Source organism: Gallus gallus, chromosome 9 (genome assembly GCF_016699485.2).
Source record: "Gallus gallus isolate bGalGal1 chromosome 9, bGalGal1.mat.broiler.GRCg7b, whole genome shotgun sequence".
Classification (NCBI taxonomy): domain Eukaryota; kingdom Metazoa; phylum Chordata; class Aves; order Galliformes; family Phasianidae; genus Gallus; species Gallus gallus.
In genome coordinates this window covers 10,318,662-10,342,661 of record NC_052540.1, presented here as the reverse complement: position 1 = coordinate 10,342,661, position 24,000 = coordinate 10,318,662, and the positions used below count along the sequence as shown (strand labels likewise).

Here is a 24,000-nt window from a genome sequence, read left to right as displayed (position 1 = left end):
GAAATGGGTCTCAAAATCTCACTTGCATCAGTGGATTGGGGAGGTCCCTCCTTGTGCTACGTATATCTTTATACGCATTGTACAGGCTTTGTGTTTCACTGCCTAAGTAGATGACTCTTCAGTCCTAGTTCTCCCGTTTGCAACCCCATTTATAAACTATTTATTTTCATACCTTTTGTGGTATTGTGGATGCTGGCTCTCCATGCATCAACGGAAGACAGAGCACCTTAATATTTCACATTCACATTATTTTTGCACTGATCCATGTGCTAAACACTCAGTTATGCGGGTATATTCTTGTGATCCTTTCCTGATCTCCTAATGCACAGATGTGAGGAGCCCCAACCACCTCTCCAAAAAATAAACACGTGGAAGTTTTCCAACTTGCAAAGTTACAAGTCTGTATTTTATAAACTCTATGTTTTTTCTTTGCAGAGGTGATAATTTATGTGAAGAATGACGGAAATCCTGACACCCAAGAGCTCTTATTGGAACATATTAATAACTCATTTGATACCAGTAGACAGAAGGTAAACCATCTTTTTTCCTGTACATGTACGTAGTATAGTGAATATTGCTGAAATACAACATGTATTTTTGATTTTATAACGCATGCCCGCATTTTCAGTAGATCTTTCTTGGGAACTCTGACACAAAATGTGAACTACATCCAATGACCATCAGGGTAATTACCAGAGCACTATCAGAGATGGACACAACAAGGGCAGGCGGTCTCATGATCGCTTATAGCTTTCATATTAAATCTGCTTGCTCGATTCACAAGCGTGAATCCGGAAGAGTAATAATTTCTCCTGGTATAACACCTTTGATGGAAACGGCACTGGAGTGAGAACCATTGTGATCCATTTGATGAGGGCAGGCAGCATTTGCCCACTGTTCCATCTGTTCACGTTAAGCAGCCCCACACAACACAATTGGTTTTCATTGGTCCAAAGAGACTCACGTTTGCATTTTGAGGGAAGCACGGGAGTAAAACCAAAGTACTGTCTCTAAGACAGAATGCAGAAGCTCATGTGAAACCCCCTTTGCTTTCAAAGACACTTAAAAACGTGCTACAGAAATTAGAAACTGAAGGGAGAAATACAGAATTAAGCGAGTCTTCTTCTCGTGGCCTGAGGGATGAAAAATACTTGTTTTGAAATTGATTACAGCCAGCAGTAGTTCATCTCTGGAGACCAAGGCTCAATCCGTAACTGAAAAACAAGGTTTGTGGTTTTAAATTAAGGCAGTTCCGTTCCTCTTCCCAGTCACAGTGTGAAGTTAAACACCTGACAGAGTACAAAGCGGTCAGAACAAGTACTTCCTCCTTTTGTTAGAAAGACCCAAAGATACCTCACGCAGCCATCTTTTCCTTTACCAGCATTTAGCACGTTGCGGCCACTTGCGCACTTCTACATGTCTCGTGTTTTAAGTTGATTCGGTGTTTGGAGGACAGAGGGTCTTCCCGTGCTTTTGTGCATGTAGCAATCATGACCATTAAAGATGCTTGTACAATTTTCTGTATTCGTCAAAAGCAGAAAACAGTGCAGAGCTAAGTGCTGACCTTTTCTTTCTATCAAAATAACATGCCAAGTCCTAAAAATGGTCTCCCTCTCAATTCAGTGCAACTTAGTGCACTCAGCATCTCATTTATGTTATTGATTCTTCACTAATACAAGCACTATCTCCAGCTTAAGAAGCACGCTGTAATTAAATCAGACCAAAAGCAAGCACAGGCATTATTTTTAAGCATAAGAGTCAAGTGTTATTTATGTACTCCAACCTCTGCTAGACGTCCTCACAACAACAGGCAGAGATCTTTAGGAACCATGTCCATAATCTTCCTCACAGTCTATTTTTCCTCTATCATTTTCTAAATTCAAAACCTTTTTTTTTTTTTTCTTTTTAATTCCTCGAATCCTCTTTTCTGAATATACAAAAGAACTAAAAATGGTCCCTTTTAACCGCCAGTTGTTTATACTTATTCAGTAGAGCAGCACACAGGGCAGGGCTCAGCCCAGCAGCACTGTTCACAGGCAGAGTCCCGCCCAATTCTCCTGAAGCTTTGCCTAAACAAAACAGCAGTCCTACATTTCAGCAAAAGAAGATTTGCATTACTACTTCTGTCCACAAAAGCATGCCCAGGTACAGTTGGAGCATGTGTTGGGTAATTCCTTGCTGCAATGTAGTAGGTGGAGCTCAAATTATGGACCAGATTCAGATGGCATAACTCTACTGACACACCGTTCGTATCAGCAAAGTGAAGCAGATGCTTCTAACACAGCTTGAGAAGCACAGCCAATGCTCTCTCAGAATGACAGGAAGGGCTTTTATATATATATATAAAAAAAGACTTAGAAGCTAAGCTAATCGGGCTTACCTATTGCATACTCCCAAAGCAATTCCTGATCACTCAACCACAAAACTTTCGCAGAGGAGAGCAAGGAATTATGCACACACACACGAACCCAAATTAAAAGAGCTTATGCTGACGGTGCTGCTGTGTGAAAGCCCAATTTAGAAATTGCAGCAAAGCTTCACACTCCAGACAGCAGATCCGATGCCACAGACACAGCGCCCGCCCCAGCAGGAGCCAGGCTCCCTGTCCCTGCAGGAGCACACGGCTCTGCAGAGGCACTGCAGCCTCCCCAGGCGCTGCTGGCAGTGGAGCTGAGAGCACTGTGCGGCCACTGCCACGGAAAGCATGGGCACTTCATGCAGCAGCGGGCAGACAAAAAGCAAGTGACGTGCTCTATTAGCAGATGGGATTTTCAAGCACTGTCCCAGGGCACTCCGACTGGGAAAAAACAAGCAGGCTGCAGCCCAAACCCAGTCAGTCTGAGATCCACTCGGCATCAAAGCAGAACACGCACAGTAGTAACACAAAGCACCACGTTCCACAGAAGGACACAGCACCTAAGCATGTATTTCCAATACCAAATTAACTATCCCTTCCATTTTTTATGCTTCCATCTGGAATTTGGGAATATATCCTAACAGGCCAATTATAACATTTCGCAGTGACCGGTACCATTAATGGGTTTAGGCTGACGGTGATGAACTGAGGGAATAAGCTTGTGAATTGGTCATTCAGCAAGGGTATAGGCAGTCTTATGCAATGATCTTCTTACTAGTTTATTAAATGCCTATCTCCTTTTCAGGACAAGTTTAACATCTAATCCCAGAATTTCACCAACAATCCAAACAGCACAGCAGCCAGTTATCATCTGTTTAACTTAAAGTCAAATACAGGAAATAGGCACTTTACACACCACTGACATTTGCACACACGCACACTTATTGCATTCTATCTGTATAAATTAATTTGCACAAATCCATTTTGCTTTCCCTGCCCATACTCACATTTGCAGAAAGCACAACACACAGGCAGTGCGAAACACTTCCCGTAGAAAAGCCTATGGGCTCCTAGGAGAGCAGTCTGGCAAAACCACTTTTGTTTAAAAACTCAAGTTCCAAAAATGAGCCTTCAAAGAGCATCAGAGACCCACCACCAAGATAAAAAGTACTCGAGGTGACCACGCTTCCCATGTGCAACCATCACATGACCTTTATTAAACCAGGACTTTTTCAGGAAATTATAAAAGTAGTAGCAAAACCCCATATTCTTCATCAAGTTTAACCACAGGACAGTCTCTCTCGGCAGAGCTCCCAGGCAGAGCCAGACCACCATCTGGCTCCACTGCGGAGCAGTGACAATTCACACAAGCGAGCACCTAACAGCGCTCTGAATGCACGCGCTCGGTTGGCTCCGCACAGCTCCATTACAGCCATGAACACACAGCTGCACGCGTTCTCCCTCCTCAGAACAGAAACACACCCTCAGACACTCAAACAAGGGGGAAAATACAACATTTTATGCGTTTTTCTACGCTTCCCTGCTACGCCTGTTACCAATGAACGTCAAGAAATATCTTAAATATCTCACCGTATTGTTAGCACTATAGAATATATATAATTTTAATTGTTTTCACACATGCTAATGTTTCCAATATGATAAATGTCTTTTTTAATCCTGCAGCTTTGTCACACTTCTGGCGACTCCCAGGCATACACATCAAGACAAAAATAAATACTGCTCTGGTGGCAAACACTTCAGAACTCCTAGGACGCTAATACAGTGGCACTTAAAGACTTTTTAAATACAACAACAACAGACGGTTGTTAAATAGAAGCCTGCTCTGACACAGCTACAGAACCCGCACTGCATCTGTGAGTCCGTCCCTGTTTGTGCACGAACAGCCTTCCATCTTCAGACACGCCAGTGTTACACTCCAGCCCTCTGCCCGTAACCTTAGGAAAGCCCTCGGTGCTATTCCCAGCAAGCCTCCCCTCCAGCTGTACATCAGCAACACTGTAATTCCCAAACAATTGAGGTAATAATAAAAATGAATATCATTTATTGTTTGTTTCTCTCACGTCTTAACACTTACTTCCATACAAAAGCCTGATTTTCAGCATTGCTTCCCAAGGGCATCTCCTCTGCACCCAGGGAGATAAGAATGGACGAGAAATTGTGCAGGAGTTTTTGCTACCACCTTCCAGCCCACACAAACTCCATAAAGAAGGTTTTGGCAGGGAGGCTCCCCCGGCATTTTAGAGAAGGGGAAAGGGAGCTTCCACACATTTTCAGTTCCACTTTATTTTCTGTTTTAAATCGCATCTAACCCAATGCAAGTGAAGGAAAATAAAAGAAAAAAAAAAGAAAAAAAAAAAACAAAACAGAAATCATCACATTACTACTGCATGTTACCCTTCAGCAGTCTTTGGAGGAAACCAGAACCCGCTCCTGGCCCCCACACTCCCACCAGCCCAGAGGGGCTCGGCCACGCGGCACTGCCCGCTCACAGCCGCGGCTTCCTGAGCAACGTTCTGCTTAGGTCCTTCACCTCCTCGGGGCTGCCGACCCGCTCGTAGCCCAGCAGGGCCATGGGCTGCTGGCAGTACTCCTCCACCTGCTTGATCTGCTGGAAGCTGAGCGCAGTCCTCCAAGCGCTCAGCGCCTGGGTGGCATTCCGGGCCGATACCACGAAGGGTTTGGAGGAGTAGCCGGGGCCGCTGGTCATGTTGAGGGTGAACTTCTCCATCTCCGGGCTGACCGCCAAGTTGACAAAGCCGTACACCTGCCGCAGGGTCTTGATGGGCTCCATCACCAGGTCCTCGTAGCGCACGGCCATGTAGTTGCCCTGCAGCCAGTCAGGGGGGTGCAGGGCGGTCTGCAGGGTCTTGGCCATGCTGCTACAGATGACCTCCATGGCACCCAGGGCATGGTAGTCCGAGCCGCCCCCGCCGTCCTTCTTCCCGCCCAGCTTGTGGCCGGTTTCGAGGAAGGGCATGCGGTGGATGCGGGGGTCACGGCTCCTCACCACCTGCAGGCTCTCCCGGATGAGGCCGTGTCGGGATTTGATGCGGGAGCTGGCGACCGCCCGCGGGTCCCGCACCAGGTGGATGACTTTGAGGTCCAGGGTGGGGTCCCGCATGAGCGGGGCGAGGACGGCCAGGTCGAAGACGCGCACGCCCTTGATGACCAGCGTGCGGTACTTGTGGCACTCCTCCTGGAAGCGGCTGAGGCGCTGCGGGGGACACTTCTTGCACACGCGGTCATCCACCATGCCCACCACCTCCTTGCGGTAGGCCGGGCACAGCGGAGACGAGCAGATCACCTTGTTGGTGGCCGCCCCGAAGATGCCCAGCGTGGTCAGGTTCTTCCCGGCGCCCGCCGTGCTGTACAGCTGGAACACGGAGAGGTCGCAGCGGTACAGGGAGCTCAGCATGTCGCGGGCCGCCCCCTGCAGCGAGACGGCGTCCCCGGGGTACAGCTTCTGCCAGACGTGCCACACGGGCTCGTAGAGAAAGAACACCTCGGGGTTCTGGTTGAAGAGCTCCCCGAAGAAGGACGACCCGGAGCGCCAGGTGGTGAACACGTACACCAGCTGCCGCCGCCCGCCCTGCGGAGCGCTGCTCCCGGCCGGCGGCGGAGGGGGCCGCTGGCGGGGGACGGCCGGGGGCTCCCCGCAGCGCCGCGGCTCCCGCCGCCACTTGTACTCCAGCAGGTTGAGGGCGGCGAGGAGCAGCAGGAGCGCGTAGCCCAGGCACAGTGCCAGCGCTTTCCGCCGGCACACTTTCATGCTGGGCGGCGGCGGCGGCGGCGGGGCCAACTGTTGCTCAGCGCCCCGGCGCCCCGGGGCCCGCGGCGGGCAGCAGGGCGCACCGCCCCCGGCGCCGTCTCCCGGCCGGCCCCCCGCGCCCGGCCCGCATGGCGCAGCCGCCGCGACGGCCCCTCCGCCGCCCCCGCCCCGCGCTGCCCTACTTAGCGGCAGCCGCGCGGCCGCCCGCGCTTCTTCCGCGCCGCCATCGCCGCGCGGCCGCGGCCGCCGGCGCGAGGCGACACCGCGCTCCGCTCCGCCCCGCGGCGCGGCGGGCGGGCGGGGACCGCGCGGCGCATCGCCGCGTCCCCGCCCCGAGCGAGGAGAACCCCGGCCGCCGCCGTGCAGCCGAGCGGCCGCGGAGGCGCGGCCCGGAATGGCGGCGCTCCGCCCCGCGTCCCCATTGGCCGCGGCCGCCGCAGCGCCCCGCCGGGCCGGGGCCCGCACCGTGCGGATCGGGCTGCGGGCAGAGCTCCGCGCCGCTGCGGCGCTCCGTTGGCTTTGTCCCCGCCGGTCCGCGGCCCCGCGCCGCGCCGGCACCGCCCGGGACTCGTGGCGCCGGCCGTACCCATCCACGAGCTCCCGTCTGCGGCTCCGGGGCGGCTCCGCCTGCACGGAAAGCGGCGGCCCCGAAGTTTTCTCCGAGCGTCGCGGCGCGGGGGAAGGAGCGGGAGGGAAAGGCTGAGAGGGAGCGCGTGGCGTTCTGCCTCTGCCCTACGCGCAGTGTGAACCCCGCGCCGAGCGGAGCGGGCTGCGGCTGCGGTACGGCGCGGGAGGCACATCTCCGGAACGGGGGAGGGATAAAGACCGGTCCGGAAGGCCCCCTACTCCGCTTGCCATGCTTGTTATTGTAACAGCGGCAGGAACCCAGATCTCCTCCTTTTCCCCTCCAACTTTCCCGAAAGCAAAAGACCCCACTTGATTTCTGCCCCCACTGCTTCACGAACGCGTATCGTCCTCCAGTTCCGAACGACGCACGTCACTGCTCTGCTGACCCGGCCTTGCTGCGATGCTTTGTCCCCTCCAGGTCTCTGAGCGCACAGCTGTGCCCCCACACAGCGCTGCGGTAAGACAGCTGTACACGCAGCCCTTTACATTGGAGAGAAGCCCACAGTTCATCAAAAAGCAAAGGGAAAGGGAGGCTTTTTAAAACCTACAGCAGAGGGAACACTTAAAGCCACACACTGCACAGATGAAGCATGTCCGGTTGGCACGATTACCTGATGAGCGTAGAACGACTGACCTGCAGCCACTGACACAGTACGTAATGCAGCAGGGTGTACCTCTGAAATAGGCTGAGCCTGGAAACATGCAGTTATTGTACTCTTTAGACCCCAACCTTGAGTTTTCTGCATGCAAGAAAGGCCTCTGCTTGTAACCCTTCTATGAAGTTAAGGATCTCCTGCTCCCATGGTGGTATCCCCGGTGAAGGTGAGGCAGCCTCTACCCACTAAAGCAGAAGCATTCACTTTTAGCTCTGGAGCACGCTAATCCAGATGTTAGGAGCTGGAAGGGGGTCTGTGCCATTCCTGCCTCAAGTGCTGCCACGAGCACCGCCGCTCAGGCAGCCCTGGCTCTATGCAGCTCTGTAAGCCAACCCACGTGCAACCCATGCAGGATGGAGCCTTATTTTTCGGAACGTATTTATTCTGTGCAGGTGGACTCAAGCAGCTGTGCAGAACCTGACTGCAAGCAGCCAGGTTTGGTGCAGCTGCAGCATTTGGCCCTCTTGGAGCAAGTTTCAGACCTGGTCACTAAGTTGACACTGTAAGACACTCAGCATCAGGGCATATTTATTAAGCTTCAGCTTAGATACATATATATGTGTATATATATACATACACACACACACACACACACACACACACACACACACAACCAATTTCTATGGCCTCCTTTCAGTTCACACCAAATTTAAGGTTTTTTTTTTTCACAACTATCTACATATCTCTTTACATAAACCCATCACCTTATTTCTAGGCCATCTTCACTTTTAAACATTGCATCTTGGTGGAGCCAAACCCCGCCCCTTTCCCTGTGCTGGTACACTGTAATGGTGTGCAGAGGGACGGTGTAACTACAGCACATCCTATATCCCACGCAGATTCACTCTGCAAAGTCCCCTCATCCTTCAGCTATAAATAAGTCAGCTGCACTTAGCTCACACTGCAGCGAGCTGGGTAACTGTGAGTAAAACTCCCCAATTCAAGCTACAAGATAAAAACATTTTTTGCATTTAATGCTTAAATACTTCATGCTCCGCTTTAATATTTTATACTTGGCAATTATAGTTAGGCTTTTTATATGTAATATTTAGACAACCCCAATCAAAAAGCTGGGTGATTGCCTCCCCCCCCATGAGACAACTCCTGGGCAGGTCTGTGAGCTCTGCCCACCGACGTGCCGGGATGGGGCTGGGCAAGCACCGCGCTGCAGCACTTGGAGCTGAGTGGGACTTTGGATGCTTTGGGACCTTCCCATGTTCAGAGGGTGCGGTGGGAGCGAGGGGAGGAAATACCTTCCTGAGGTGAAGTTTCAGCAAGACGCGATCTGTTAAGGCTAGTTAATTCGGGATGAAAGATGGAGGCCTGTGCTGCTATACATCTAGAGTGTGTAAGTCCTGGGTATTAAATTTAGAATTCCCGTATCTAACCCAACCTATTCGAGAGGAACGTTAACGCCAAATTCCTCAAATGCTGCTCCCAAGTGAGGTTCTTGAAACCGAAGTGAATGATACAGGTTGCCAACTGTGAGCGAAAGCTATGTAAAAACAGAGAGGCTGCCCAAACTGGGAGATCTACAAATTTGTTTAAGACTATTTTCGCATCGCCAGATGGGTGAGATAAGACTGCCCAGCAGCCTTTAAAGCTACAGATGTTTATATTTTGCACCCTCCCTTTCAGCACCGTGCTCAGCTTCCTACAGCCCGCGCCATCCCACGCAGCAGCAGCAGCAGCGGTGCCCTGCAGAACGCACCCATTCCCAACAGCGCTTCAGCAGCCATCCCAGTAATGGATGGAGCAGCAGTCGGCCTTCACGGCACTCGTTTGCTCTTCAGATGTTCCTTTTGGGCGGTGTGTGCAAAAGCAGTGCTGCAGAAGGTGCTGACGTGGGCCAAAATTAAAGCAGGTGTTGTTCAAGTCATAAACAAAAATAGAGGGCCAACTGGAGAGCCCATCTGGAGCAAGCTGTGCCCTGCCCCCATGTTTCTCCACTATATTTACCTCCACTTACACAGGTGACATTTTCAATAAACTTAATTTCAATAAATATTTATCAATTCCTGTTTGTGCAGCTGAAGGAATCCTGGAATTGTATGAGTGTCCTGAGGACATCACGGCGCAGTTGAGTCTTCACTCGACTTTTATTAAAATTAAAAACCCTTTCTCAGCTGTTCTGTGACTGTTCTGTGTTCCAAAGGAAATTAAGACATTCTAGTCATATAACCGCATAACTTACACAACATCGCTGCACAGTTTCACATCAAAAACCTCAAACCCTTTGGCATGGCGCATTCAAGAGCCAACTTAGCCGCATTGCGCCGGTGCACTGCTCTCTCCTAAACCCACATTAGGGTATCCCCAACCCTTCCACAGCCAAATCTGTGAACCAGAGTTAACGGTTAATTATCATCATCACACCTTCCAAGCCCAGGGGTGCATTGCCCAGGCACCCCTCTATCTCTGGTCAGTGCACCTCTCCCTCTGGTTGGCAGCCCCATACCGGGGGCCATCCCCAGGCCATGTGGAGGTTCCACGCTCACTCACAGCTAACCCCTTACAGACAAGGGCTTGGAGAGTACAGCTGATGGTCTGTCTTTAGGCAAGCAGCTAATGGAAGTTTTCCAGGCCACACAACAGCAAAAAACGAGTAAATAGTTCCAGCAGTGTTGCAACATACTGTGTTTCTTGCCTGTGAGCTTTAAGTGAAGACTTAATAACCGGAACATTCATACAATCCCTCCCAAGCGATTACTCTGGGCTCTAACATCAACAACAGATCATTCCTATTCCAGCCTTTCCCACCACGTGGGGCCACATGAACTCTCTTCCCCCTTTTCTGTCTTTGGCAGATGTTGCAGGAACTAAATGGCCTCAGAGCTGTTTGTACCTCTCAGAGCTGATGGGCTCACACAGGAAAAGAAGAGAGATAAGAGAGAGGCAGAGCCCACAGCTCACCGCTGCCCAGAGATGGCCCTGCTTCCGCATTTCCCCTCCTGGGTGCTTCACAGCACATACACTGCCCACCCCTGTGCTCACGCTGCCTTTCCACAAGGACACTCAGCCTACTGAAGCGATGCACACACCCATTCAGCTTGCTTTGCCAGGCTGCCCTTCTCCAGGTGCAGCAGGATCCTGCAGGCCTCCAAGTGGCCTAACAAGTGGGATGCCGAGCACAGCATTCACTCAGACCATCCTTTCAACACAAATAACCCCGATGATCATTGTCTCAAGTTGATTGTTAACAAGGGACTCATTATCAAGAATGAGGAGCATCCTGCCCACCTCTGAGTCACTTTAACCCACCAAGCCAGCAGGAAGTCAATCGCATGAAAAACTTAAAAGAAGCTTTTTCTCTTAATGAATTGGTTACTTACGGGGCATTAAAAGCACCAAAGACAGACAAGCATCAGAGCAGGTGGCACAGAGAGGCAGGAACAGGACCTGCAGCACACAGCAGCAGAAGGCTGCGACAGTGGCTCAGCCGTACCTCACGCCCTCGTACAGCACTGCCCAGGCCTCACTTCCTTCACTTGAAGTTCCTACAAACAATTTCAGGGGTTGAAGAGCTGCTCATCACCTTAACACCTAAGCAGTTCCTCCAAGCGGGAGGTTCTTTGTTCAAGAGAGGATTATAGGAGCAACTCCAGTGAACAGCCCACGCCTCGTTAGTGGGTTTCTAAGAAATAAGGTCACTGCCAACAGCAGGAGCACAGCAGCAGTATTACAGCTGGACAACGTGGGCACGACCAGAGTCGGCCACCAGACGAGCTGGCAAAAGCAAGAAACTGTTGTTTGCAGAAGACGCGTTGCACAGCGCATTTCACCAGGGTAAAAATAAAAGCATTTCTGGATATTGGCAAACTGACAATTTTATTGTCACCACGTCATCTGGGAAATTTTCTGCATAGAATACAAACAAAGTAAGACAAAAAAGTTCATGTGAAACTACCGTTTCCTCTTTAGGTAACCACTAACAGAAAACTTTCCAGCTTATGACGGTCACACAGTAAGACATCCCTGCACAAGGTTAGACAGCAGGAGAGTGACAAACGGAACGAGCTTACCGTGCCAACTGACTGTGCTGACAGAAGCGAGTGGAGGAAAAACATCTATGTGACTGCTTAAGATTTCTGCATCCTACACAAGGAAAATACACACGGACAAAATTAATCCATATTTGAGTTACGAATCTCCTAAGAGTGACTTTAATACTACATAGCAGCAGTCACAGCAGCATGAACGGATGGCACACCGAATGTCTTGCAGTATCTCACACAGTCATGACAAAAAGGCGACATTTCCAAGGATTTCTCTGTTTGAATAAAAGTTTTAGGAACTCCACATCCTCACCGAACTGTTTCCTGGATTTAAGTGCAGTTGCCAGATTTGCAACTCGACAAATCTCACATTACTGAACAGTTGATTTTAGACAAAGTGAACTGTGAAGCTCTTGTATAGACTGCTCCACGGTCACTGTATGCAGCTGTAGAGAATTCACTTCTCTTGTTGGACCTCTGTAACTAACCCCAAAATCTAGAAGTCTTTCAAGAAGGAATATATGGAAAGCAGAACAGGTTAGGTTAGGAAGGCAGTGATTCAACTATTCATCAACAGCTTTTATCTTAATGCACCCAAGTGCTCAAGTTCCTGTGTAATTATGCAGCACAGACACAACATTGTTGAGCAACACCTCACCCCAAATCCCTCAAGAGACTGTGCCCAAGGTCAGCGAGCCAGCAATGTAAGCCCAGGCACAAAAGGCAGACCTCACTCCATCTGCAGAAGTACAACGAGTGCTTCAAATTCATACCTGTTAGAAGCATAAATTCCAAAGGACTGTAAATATGCGTGGTCAAATAAGTAAATAAATAAAGATGATCAAAATGGATTTGCCATTTTTGGTTGATCTTGCTTTTCATACCACAAGATTCTATTGTTTTTTCCTTTTATTGATACAGTTCAGAGGCATGAGAAGTTTTTAAAACACAAAGAACACACCTCAAGCACTGGTTGACCCCCAAGGAGCGTCGAGCACTCCATGCTTAGAAATCTCAAGCATTATTCATGCCAAATTAGAGTACAGTTGTCACAGTTCTAGCTTCTGCCTTGAAAGCACATGCAATAAAACCTGTACAAATTGAAAGCTATGCCAGTGCTGGGGTCTGGAGTCAAGCAGCAGTGCAGGTCTTTAAGGCAGTTCGAGACCTTCTTCATGGAAAGATACTGTTTTTTAAAAAGTACACGTGATGGAGAAACATGAGAGGATATGCGTGCCAATATGTATCCTCACAGTTTAAGGCTGGGGGAGAGAAGAGCATTTTGAGGGTTTGGTTTGTTCCAAAAACTAAAAAGTAATAAAATCAATCGGGATCGAGTTTGGGCTTAACTTCTTCTGCTTTTTTTAAAGAAGTACAACTCAGGACAGCAGCAACACAACCTTGAGATGGTCTGCTCAAAGTAAAACTAGGACTGTTGAAGATGTGCTATCAAAGTAACAACTACAACGTTCACAACAGAAGAACAGGAGCGGCTCTGTGTGTGGAGAAACACAAAGACAGCAGCCCAGTACTTGCACTTAAGTAGAGCTGCTGAATTACTACAGAAGGTGATGTATAAACGCAGAAAGTAATCCGTTCTGTATCACTGGGACTGATGCACTAATGAAGTCTTCTGGGTGGCTGCAGTTCTAAATATATGCTCTAGAAAACATTAATTGTTAGCCTTGGTGACAAATGCTTTATTCTCACACTTCAGAGCCTCCAAGGGGGAGGCAGAACATTTGCACAGCATCCAGTGCCTACGTACGAACCTCAACTTTCAGAAATCAGCTCTTCCTCAGGAACTATATTGCAAAGGGTATATGCAGCTGCTGTGCAGAGGAGTCAAAGGAAGTCACAGGGTTTCAAAAGAAGCTAATTGTGAACGCTTCTGTATACCGATACGGAAAGCATGTGAATCAGGAGACTGTACATAGCCAAGCAGCTTTTCTCCACGGAGGTGGGGCCCACTCACTCCAAGTGTGGGTGTAATTCTTATAAAGGTTCACACAAGATGAGACTGGTAAGGAATTAAAAAAAGGATGAACTGCAGCTCTGTGCCTAGAAGACATTTGCACAAATACCAGAATGCTCCATAATGCCCCATGTCATATCGAGCACCAGGTAGGCTTCATCTAAGTCTGTCAGCAGGACAGCCACTGGTCCCTAACTGCCACTAGCACAGACTCAGTTTATAAGGTGAGCCCATCCCCCCCAGAGTCCCAGCCCTATGCTGAGATGAGCCCAAAGAGCTCAGGTAACAGGGCACTACTTAGCCACACCACAACTTGGCGGCAGCAAGCTCATTAGTTTGCCTGCTTTGGATAAACCTCATCACCCAAGCATGAACATTTTCCTTCGGTACCAGGAGTGGGAGGAGACAAAAAAATCCCTTATCTACACTCATGGCTCCTCCCCCTCCCAAAGCAAAGGGTTGGATGCTCACTGACTATGGAGTGTTAAAAGATAATAGGCTGTCCCCACGTAGAACCATAAATAACATTTGAAAACACTGGACCACATCCCCCTCAGGTTAGAGCTGTTTCACAAGGCTTCACGTCAACTCTACTTTCAGAATCCCAAATCAAAATTAAAAGATGCCCACCCTATGTAAAACACAGGCTTTTTGACCACCTCACCCCAAAGCAGCACAGAACAGTCAGTCAAACACAAGGCCCACATTAACAGCACACAGTGACCACCTCTGGATACAGCATCATGTGCTGCTTCCCCCTTTTCTTTGCAGAAAAGCCATGGTATGAACAAAGCTACTTATAAGACCATGGAAGAAAATGAAGAGTATGTAGGACCCAAAGGTGTTCAAGCATGGGGAAGGGGGGATAGGAACTAAACTGAAAACCAGCAAAATAACCCAACAACCACATATTCAGATTCTTAATTGCTCGGAGTAAGAAAACAGCTTTTCTAAAGTCAGAGATACGAAGCAAAGAGCAAGAGGTAATAAATGGTCATACAGATAGCATTTAGACAACAAAGACACTGATAAAAGGTATAACAAAGCTGCTACAAAACAGTGTAACAGCTGTGCTCCTGTAGCTCTGCAGTGCCTCGGTTTGAACCTTTTATATTCACTGACGAAAACGCTGCAAAAGCTGAAATGAGAACTAATTTTTGAAACCTATGAGCTGAGTGACTCTCTACCCTCAGCACGTTGCCCTTTATCACTTCTCCATTTAAGGCAGCTCCAAGATGAGAACAGCTTGAAAGAAGTCAATCAGATCTGAAATGAACCTGATTTTAATACTACTTTTTTCTCTAAAAAAAATTGACCCACTCTGTACTATGTCTGAATAGAATGTATTTAGGAGGAAGAACCCCTCAGTTCATAACAGTTTAGCTGCCAGAATCCGTACATCTGAGATGTTGTTACAGAAGGAAAAAATGCAAGAAAAAGAAACTGCCTATTTCTGAAACAAATTCTTCATAATGTAATCTAAAAAGGTGCATTTTTCTCATTATTTAGGCATCTGTCCAACGCTCCTTGTAAGAAACCCTTCACAGTACACATGCATTCTCCACGCTTCCAGTATTCCAGATCATCCCTCAGTTCTCATTAGCCAAGTTTTCAGTTATTTTTCACTTAGTTCTTACATTTAAAAGGATTTATATAATCCTGTAACAATCCCAGAAAGAAAAAAAAAAAGGAGAAAAGATATATTCTCTCTAAATGAAATGTGTACGTTTTTCAGAAGATGTTTTAGATCCTGCTCCAAGGCTACGTACATACACAACATAAGATTTTCCCCACCACATTTACGGAACTCTAATAAACATGAAACCTCTAAATGCAGAAACACAATAGCAGGCATCATCCAACACTCTGTGCCTGTATTAAGTGCAGCTGTTTACTTTCAGAAACAGTTCACAGGAGGCCGCATCCCTTTAGCGTTAGGTTTTTATTACAATCTGCCCAGACCTTCAAGTATAAACATGGAACCCTCCCCCTTCCTCGCGTCCGTCCATCCCCACATCCCTCCGCCCTCAAAGGTTGCATGAGAGACCGAGGTGGCCTGAAGCCTAGATGGCCTAATGCTGAACAGGTTTGAAGGGGAGAAAGCTTATCACTGATAACTTAGGCAGCCTCTCCATTCCAAAAATAACAAACTAGGTAATTAAAAATTCTCTTGCTTGGATTTTTCTTCTTATTTTGAAGAATTTCTGCAAGAGAAGAATAAATTCCATGAAAACAATGTAAAAAAAAGTTGTACTTTCAGAATAAAAATCATTTTTCATTTTTAATTGCAAGCTGATATTACTGTACCTATAGTACAGGAACAAGTCAGAGCCTCAGGCTTGCTATTTTTCTACTGATCCTCATTAATGCCATAAATATAACTTGCTGATGTGTCATATATTATATGATATACATACACATGATGCATCTCTGCAGTCTTTTTTTTTTTTAATAAAAAAACCAGCCAGATTGCTTTGCTTTAAGAAGTACTGCCCGGGATTAAAACAGCAAAATACCGAGCTACGATCGACTTGCAAAGCTGCTGATGTTCGGTACCAGACTGCTCAACTCTTCTTACCGTAAAACATCAGCAGAAAGGACAACCCAGCCACTGGAATCAAAAGGTGCTTTTATCTGGCTAGTCAAGCTAGAGGAAACAGCAACAGCTATTACTATACTGAAAACCTATGTATCATAGTACGCCTGAAGTGCACAGTACTTCCAAACAAACTATGGATTCCCTTCTAAATCTGCATCCTCAGTGGGGCAAGAAAACAACGTCCTCATTTTCTGTTCAGATTTTATTTGAAATCTAATTCAAATTGTCAAAGCTACAAAAAAGGGGGAACATTGGAGTTATTTCTGCTATGTCACAACATTCTAAAACAGAATATCACTACTGCCAGCAGATCAGTTACACACATCTGATGAAAATTCTAAACACAAAAATGTTTCATTGGGGAAATAGTCACAATGAAGATATTTTGTACAATATAAAACAATGACGGGTCTACAGATGCAGATACTCATGAGTATACGCGTGCATTCACAAAAAAAAAATCAGGAATGCTTTTTTGTTTTTTTTTTTTTTTCCTTTTCTTTCCTTTTTTTTGTGTTTTTTTTAAACAGACTGTTCAGGCACAAAAACAAAACTGCATTTCCAGTAAGTGACAGAATCATAAAAAATATCAACATTGTCAGTGTTTGCTTTTCTTTGACTTCTTGTGAGATCTGTGAGGAGAACGGGACTGAGACCTGGATTTTTTCCCTGACTTTTTAGGGGACCTCGATCGTGATCTTCTTGATCTTTTGGGTGTCCTGGAACCAGATGGCGACCTGCAAAATAATTAAAGAAACTTACAAGATGAAGATTTTAGGTTAAACACTAACCAGTAACATCAGCTTTTTCTGCAGTTAGTTGGCATTTCTGTTCTGAGATAATCTAAGTAGTAATCTTTTCTGAAGGGAAGTAACAGAATAGTACCTTGTTTTTAAAGGAAAAGGTAGTTTTTGCATTTTGATGTTTTAGATTTATTTTGGCTTTCACTACTCAGAAACCAAAAGAATAAATGACATGAAATCACTTCCTTCTTATATCAAGATATGGAATTTACAGCCTTCCACAAATGCCTCAGCTACCCTGGCTCTTGTGTTTCTAGCAGTCGATATCCACATAGATGATCTCAGAAGTGAAAGATTATCTTGAACTGCGTTACGCTGAAATCCTTCTGATTCTTGTTCAGCTCATGATGCAACCAAATAGAAGTAGAACAGACGCCATCATGTAATCCACACCTCAGTAATGCATTTCATATAACCTAATACATTAATCTCATATAAGCTAAATTGAATTGCCATCATATTAACTCCAACCAAAAATAAATCTCAAATACCTTTCTAATTCTAATTCAATTCCTTACTTTAACAAAAGAATCTGATTAGTGTAAAAGCGCTCTACAATTTTTCTCATGAGCATCACAGGAATTTCTCCTCAGCATATTTTGTGCAATAAGATACTCCAGAACTCTAAAAAATGAGGCTGAACTAAGACAGAAACAACAATGAAAATACTTAAAAGGACCAAAAGCACCAATAGTAAGATCTCACTGTAGCCTTAACATTAGCTACAGGCTAATATTTGTGCCAGTCTGGAAATCAGGCAATACGTACTCTTGTAAACAATAACCCATAATATGCATCTAATCTCAATTTTATTCATGGGGAAAAAAAATGTGAGAGAGGACGTTCACATACAGAATCATCAGTGAGAGATAGCATGCACACTGTAGGAACTACAATTCTATGGGCTATGCAAGACCGTCCTATGAAAAGGAAAAGCTAATGAAGGAACAGGTTGATTTTAAGTAGTATTTATCAGAAAGCAGGTAGATGAGACCACAGAAGTGAACAGTCTTGAGATATCAAGGCTGAAGGACACACATTTCAGACACGAAGCATCCAAAGACATTAACCAGCAACTAGCAGTATATTGCACTAAGAAAAAATTGTGTGTATTCAGCATGCTTAGCTAAAATTCCTAAAAACCACGTATCTAGCTTTCATACAAATTGAAACAGAACAGATGCCAGCTTACCTTTTGCCTTTTTTACTGACATCTCTTGGAGAGTCTTTATGTGATGACCGAGAACGTGAACTCTCTTTGTGGGACCGCTCTGAGCGCTCTGATTTTGGTGACGGGGATTTTGCTCTTCTACTGCCGCTGCTGCGAGATGGGCTTGGGGAATTACTGTGCCGCCTTTTCCTTCGAAAAGAAAGCATGTTTGTTATGTATTAAACACACACACACACACACACACACACACACACGTAGAAATGCGTATGAAGAAAACTGATTCCCTTTCTTTTGCCTATGTAACAATAGACACTCTAGTAACTAAAAAGTAGCAGGCTTTTTATTATAGAAAATTCAGATTCAATATGTGTATCAGACTTTCTCTGGTTGGAAAAAAATTAAGACCCAAGACTCATCTTTGTTTATAGAAGCATAAAAACATTCTGTCACATATTCCTGAAAAGCCACAATGCCTAATATTACAGACGATCGGGCTATACATATACTAGAACACTATATAATCAATTACTCTAACCTTGCTACTTTAAAGAAACTGCACAAGATAAATAATAATTAAACATTCACAAATTTACTCTTCATTACAGTTTTCTGAAAGCAGTCAATGTATTGATATAAGGCAGAGTTAAATATATATCGCTTTCAGTTGGTCATTTTGTTATCATGTTTCCTCAAAGGGCAAGTCACTTGGGACAGGATAAAAATACCAATTCCTTTAAAACATGTTTGAAAACATTCATATCCCAAGAGAAAAAAAAAAAGATGTTTTCTGATGCAACAATTTCAGGGTTGCTGTTGTAAGCAAAGATACTAACTGTGAGGATTGGATTTTCCTCCCAGCTAACTGAAGCCAAGGGAAGTCGTACCTCTCTTTTCTTGTTGGTGTACATTCCTCCTTTTCCTTCTTATCTTTGGACCTAGAATCAGATTTTTCTTTGTCCTTCTTGTCCCTTTCTCGTTCTCTTTCCAACTCTTTTTCTTTTTCCTGAAAAATTAGAATAATTCATTATTTCAGATGAGGTGCAACTATTAAGTACAGATAATAAAGAACCAAATGATAAACACCATGAAAGCACTGAAAAGGGGAAGAAACTCTGTCACATCATACCCACTCTCCACACCTTTACCATTGCTTCTGACAGAAATATTTACTGTAACACAAGCACTACAGAAGACACAAAAGATGATGGCACCCAATGTGAGGGAGTATATCTGACTATCTAACTAGAAATTCATACTCTCCAATTTTACAAGTTTTGGGGAAAAAAATATAGCTATAATAAATTTTTTAAGTCAAAATAAACACAAAATGAATACGAGGAATCTCTTTCTACTCAAGCAGATGTATCGAGCTTCGTGACTGCAAACAGAAAACTGAGACAACTACCACACACCTAACAACAAAAATACCAGTCCAGTTCTGTAACTTCCACTCTTAATCACAAACAGAAAAACTACAGTCCATATTTATTGATGAGTAGGATCATTTTGAAAGAAAACATACTCTCTAGGCACAGCTTGTATGTCTATCAGAAAGTTAGAAAATTAGCTATACAAAAATAAACCTAGAATGTCAGCAAGTCTGAACAGAGAGACAAAGAAGTGTACTTCTCTCAGTCTAATACAGAAAAAAAAAAATCCTTCCTTGGCAGAAACAGACATTCACTGCATACCCTGCATGGAATGGAAGACCAGAAAAGTTATCATTTTGCTCAAGAGAAGAGTCAAAGAGAAAGGAAGGAAAAAAGCAGAAGGGAGGAAGCTGGATAACACAACTGCAGGAAATAGCTGAACAACTACACTCCATCTGGTCTCCATGTTTTCTTTACACTGTCATTAACATTTTAAAATGCCCCTATCATACTGACCATCAAAAGCTATTCTTTGACTAAAATCAGCAGGCTCTTGAGATGTGCATTTGGTAGCATAACTAATTATTTTACCTTATCACATATAAATAAGCAGTATTTTAAACAGTCCTAATTTCCTATTTTTTTAAAAATATGAAATACAAATAGAAATTTCACTCATCAAAAGCAAGTTAGGCAGATGATGAACTACCAAGTCTGTGGGAAATACAACCAAAACCACTATTATTTTACTAGAAAAAGTCAGTTTATACTAGAGCTAAAGCAAAAAAGGAAAAGAGGAATTTATTCCCCCTTAACAGTGGGGTTCATACTTTCAAGAACATTTGTTATAACTATCACAAAGTACTTAGTTCTTAACTAAGTATCATCACTGAAGGCAAATACAGTAAAGCGAAATTATTACTAAATAACCTAATTCTACATAAAGGTATCTAATAAAGTTATTATGATTATTATAATAACAAATTGTGGGTGCTGTTCTTTTAGGCAAATGCAACTCTAAACAATCCATGTTTAACGTACATCCATATCACTTCTTTCTTCAGCAACAGAAAACATGGAGAAAGCAGGAAGTTTTGGGATGTAATAGCATGGAAATGGAAAATTATTTATAACAATGCAAGTCTTAATTGCTATCATCAACTTCCAAACACGTAAATCTGTTCCAGGATCAGCTTTCTTGTTTTCCCAAGACTTTTTTCAAGGTACTGCAAAAAATTACTTTAGTGAGTTGAGCAGATATTGAGCACTAAATAACCCAAAGAATACCTGACAAACACTTGCTGTAAATTGCAGCATTTGTATTTAGCTTCCAAGAAACTGCATGTGCATCTCTAATGTCATCACTGGTCTGTCAGACTGTGAAAGAATATTACAGAAGCAACCACCACTTACTCTCTCTCACTAAACACACTGTCCAAACATGTTATTTTCTTTATTCACATAGAAAACACTACCTTTTAAAGCTCATCTGAATTCACAGTCCAGACAAGACCACTAAAAATAGTAGCGGTACAGAAATATTCACTTTTGGGTGATAGCATGAGCTGGAATCATCCAGAAAGATCTTAGACAGTGGAGAATCAAAAGTGCATTTCCTGCTTTGCACTGCTTCTTCCCTTCCTTCAGAAGCCTCCAGCACAATTGGTCAATTACAAAACAACAAAACTGAAGCGTGATGAACGTCTTCAATGGGCTGCTCTTCCTTTCTCCTCCCTCACCTAACAGTTCACTTTACACAGTTGATTCAGAAGCGACCTCTTCAAGGTCACAATAAATTCCAACAATACTTATCCACATGGTGTGAAATACTACATTTATTTTGATTTTAAAGGAGATGGTATCTACTGTGCAGACACAGCACTTGGATTTCAGCATGCAGTTCAACATTACAGCACAATTTCCACAAGAACCATTTGTCATTATACTTACTGTCACCTTACATTTGACAAAATTCAACAAATGCCTATCACAGAATCAGAGCCAAACAAAGAACAGTTCTTACCCTCTGGAGCAGCTTGTCTCTATAGTGTTCAACCTGTTCCTGAAAGCTCTGGCCTGGTTTCTTGGGTCTTTTCCCAGATTCTAACTCATCCTGAAACTTCATCACCTTAAGCTGTGAAAACAATACTGACCATTAGGTTACAGGGCTTACTATTATCATCCAGTTAGGCATGTCACTGAAAATGAAATTTCTGTAATTTATAACACGGTGTTCATTCTTTCCACACAAGTTTGTGCATAAGATACTAACTTTATTTAGTTAGATCGAAGCAACAAAACCACATACTTGTCCGCAGACACCTGCAGTTGTTTACAGACACATCAGGAACTAAAAATAAAGGGAATTTTTTCTGTCATCCTACTAATTCCGTTTTTTTCATTAGAACACCTTTGTATTTCTTTGAACATCATATGCCTTTTTCTTTCAAAATGAGACCATTTATTGCATGTTTTAATATATTGTTTCAACTTCTGTCTACTAGAAATTTTTCTTCAGAAACTGCCTGTCCTCCATTTAATGCTCCATTAAAATCAGATGAATGACACAGGACATTAAATGAATCTCCTCTTCAGGGCTGTTTGCACTGAGCGGCTGATTTGGAGAGAGATTGCTTTACTGACAAAATACTCTTTCACGTGCTATCAAGTTTAGCAACAAAGTTCAGTGCTGTGAAGTGTAACTCTCTGCATTTATTTCTGTAACACCCCCACCTCAGTCACAAAGTTAACCAAGTGTCAGAATTTTTCTAGGGGGATTTTTTGGTCTAGATACACTGACCTTTTCTCCAAGTTGATTCACAACCTAAAACTTTACTCACATTCCTTATCATTTTTAAATTCTTGATTCTAACTTTGATTTCACAGCTGACATGGCCTATCACAATCCTCCAATTGTTTCGGACAGGGGAAGTGTCATTTGAGGTGTGGGGAGGAACTTGGCAATAAGTCACACTGTACTTGTCAACCCTCTTCCAAATGCTTATGCTGACTCCCGAGTATTTCCTGTTTTACTGCTGATCCTGCATAGCAATAGACACAAGAGAACATTTTTTCCAGCATTTGAGGATTCATTTTGAGAAAAAAAATAACATAACGATTTAAAAAGGCTTCTACCTCATGCATCAGAGCACAGCGTTACACTGCACGGCTTGACAAAGCCCAGTATTCTAAGCTACTAACAAGAGCACAATGAACATATGCAAATAAAACATGCTAAAATTTGCTCTACTCATAATTAGTGAGGACTACGACCAACTTGGAGTTGACACTTGCACAAACAACCCTGCAAAGAAAGCGTCACCATCTCAACAGGAAACTGAAAGATGACTGCTGGGCACATTACCCATCTGACAAAGCACAGCCTCTGAGATCTCCACGCAGGAAGATAGAAGAGACAGCAAGGATAACTACACATCTCTGAAGTCTCTGCCACCATACAGGTCATTAAGTAATTTGGACACAAAAATAATGAACTTCCAGCAATTTGTCTTAGATGTATGTCATGGAACCCACTGCCAGCAAGACATTTTAAGTGCCAAGAGGAGCTATTTGAATGTTTTCCCCAAGAATGTGAGTGAAAAAGGAAAACAAAAAGAAACAGAAATAGACCTTAGCAAGTGACTAGAGAAAGAGGGGAAAAAAGGAGAAACACCTATACAATAATCACTGACCCAACACTTTGTCAGATTCTCACTTTGTTCTGTAAAAGATCACAACCATCTCAGGAAACATTAAGATTTTAAGGGTCATCAACAGCGCTCTCTTCCACATCTCCCTATGAATCCACATAAACTTCCTCTATCCACAGCATCTTCCTAAAATAATGAAGTCAGTTGGGCCGACTACAACTCCTGGCAAACAAGAAACCACATGTTACAAAACACTGAAGTGATAACAATGGCTCACTACAGGAAGGTTATTCTTTCCATGCTGCTCTCTCCATTCCTGTGCTCCAGCCAAAGGGATCCTCCTCCATCCTTTCCTTACAGCAACTGTAGTGGTTAGCCAAACCTTTCATGAACCACGTGAATTCATTAATCCAGCAGAATCCCACCTCACAATCCTATTTTTTTTTCCAGCATTACATTGTATGGGCTCATAGAAAGGATCAACCGAGGTACAGGTAGGCACAGGATATTCCCTTTTAGGGGAGGTGAGCAGCTGCATAGCAGCCTGTGCTGCTTGCTTGTGGCCTTCTCCACTCCTGGCATACTGGCTGTTATTTGGTATACCAAATACTCTTCTTACTGATCTCTTCAAGCAGTGCATGTGGTACTTACACTCCTCTCACAGAATTGCAGATATCCCTCCAGGAGAGAGATCCTTAAAATTCAGGCTTAAATCTGCCTAAGTATCTCACGGAGATTGCTGTAAACATTCTACTTCCATTAACTTGCAGTCAGAAAGAACTAACATGTTATTACTGATATGTTTTTAAGGTTTTGTTGTTGTTTTTTAATTATTTAGCTATTCTTGGACAACACAAGTAAAACTTGTAAACTCCTTTAATTTTAGGAGCAGAGATAGCAACTTTATCTAGGCCATCTCTATAGTCAGTAATACACATGGTAACATGGAAGACGAAAATTTTTCCTTAGGAATGCTATCTACTTGCTTGCATTTTACTCACAAAAGCT

At 44.4% G+C, this 24,000-nt stretch overlaps 2 protein-coding genes and 1 non-coding gene across 5 annotated transcripts in view; all 3 read right to left on the bottom strand.

Moving 5' to 3' along the window:
* Positions 1-3,542: 3,542 nt before the first annotated feature.
* On the bottom strand, positions 3,543-6,146 carry CHST2 (carbohydrate sulfotransferase 2). Its single transcript, XM_040706131.2, has one exon. The coding sequence runs from the start codon at positions 6,144-6,146 to the stop codon at positions 4,863-4,865; it is 1,284 nt and encodes a 427-aa protein (XP_040562065.2). The 3' UTR covers positions 3,543-4,862.
* Positions 6,147-16,182: 10,036 nt separating this feature from the next.
* U2SURP (U2 snRNP associated SURP domain containing) overlaps positions 16,183-24,000 on the bottom strand; it is a 42,629-nt gene continuing 34,811 nt past the window's right edge. For all 3 annotated transcript variants that reach the window (XM_422593.8, XM_004937071.5, XM_046898659.1), the window contains 4 exons: positions 21,366-21,476; positions 18,857-18,975; positions 17,994-18,161; positions 16,183-16,735 (listed from right to left, as the gene is read on the bottom strand). In XM_422593.8, coding sequence (XP_422593.5) covers positions 16,597-16,735; positions 17,994-18,161; positions 18,857-18,975; positions 21,366-21,476 — 537 coding nt within the window. In that variant the 3' untranslated portion in view covers positions 16,183-16,596. The remainder of the gene's footprint in view (positions 16,736-17,993; positions 18,162-18,856; positions 18,976-21,365; positions 21,477-24,000) is intronic.
* On the bottom strand, positions 17,340-17,447 carry MIR1458 (microRNA 1458). The gene has a single exon (NR_035024.2). It is a non-coding gene; the product is annotated as a microRNA 1458 (primary transcript).

Bases quoted from the DNA above. Each gene is read 5' to 3' on its own strand.
- CHST2 (XM_040706131.2), bottom strand. From the start codon at position 6,146: ATGAAAGTGTGCCGGCGGAAAGCGCTGGCACTGTGCCTGGGCTACGCG.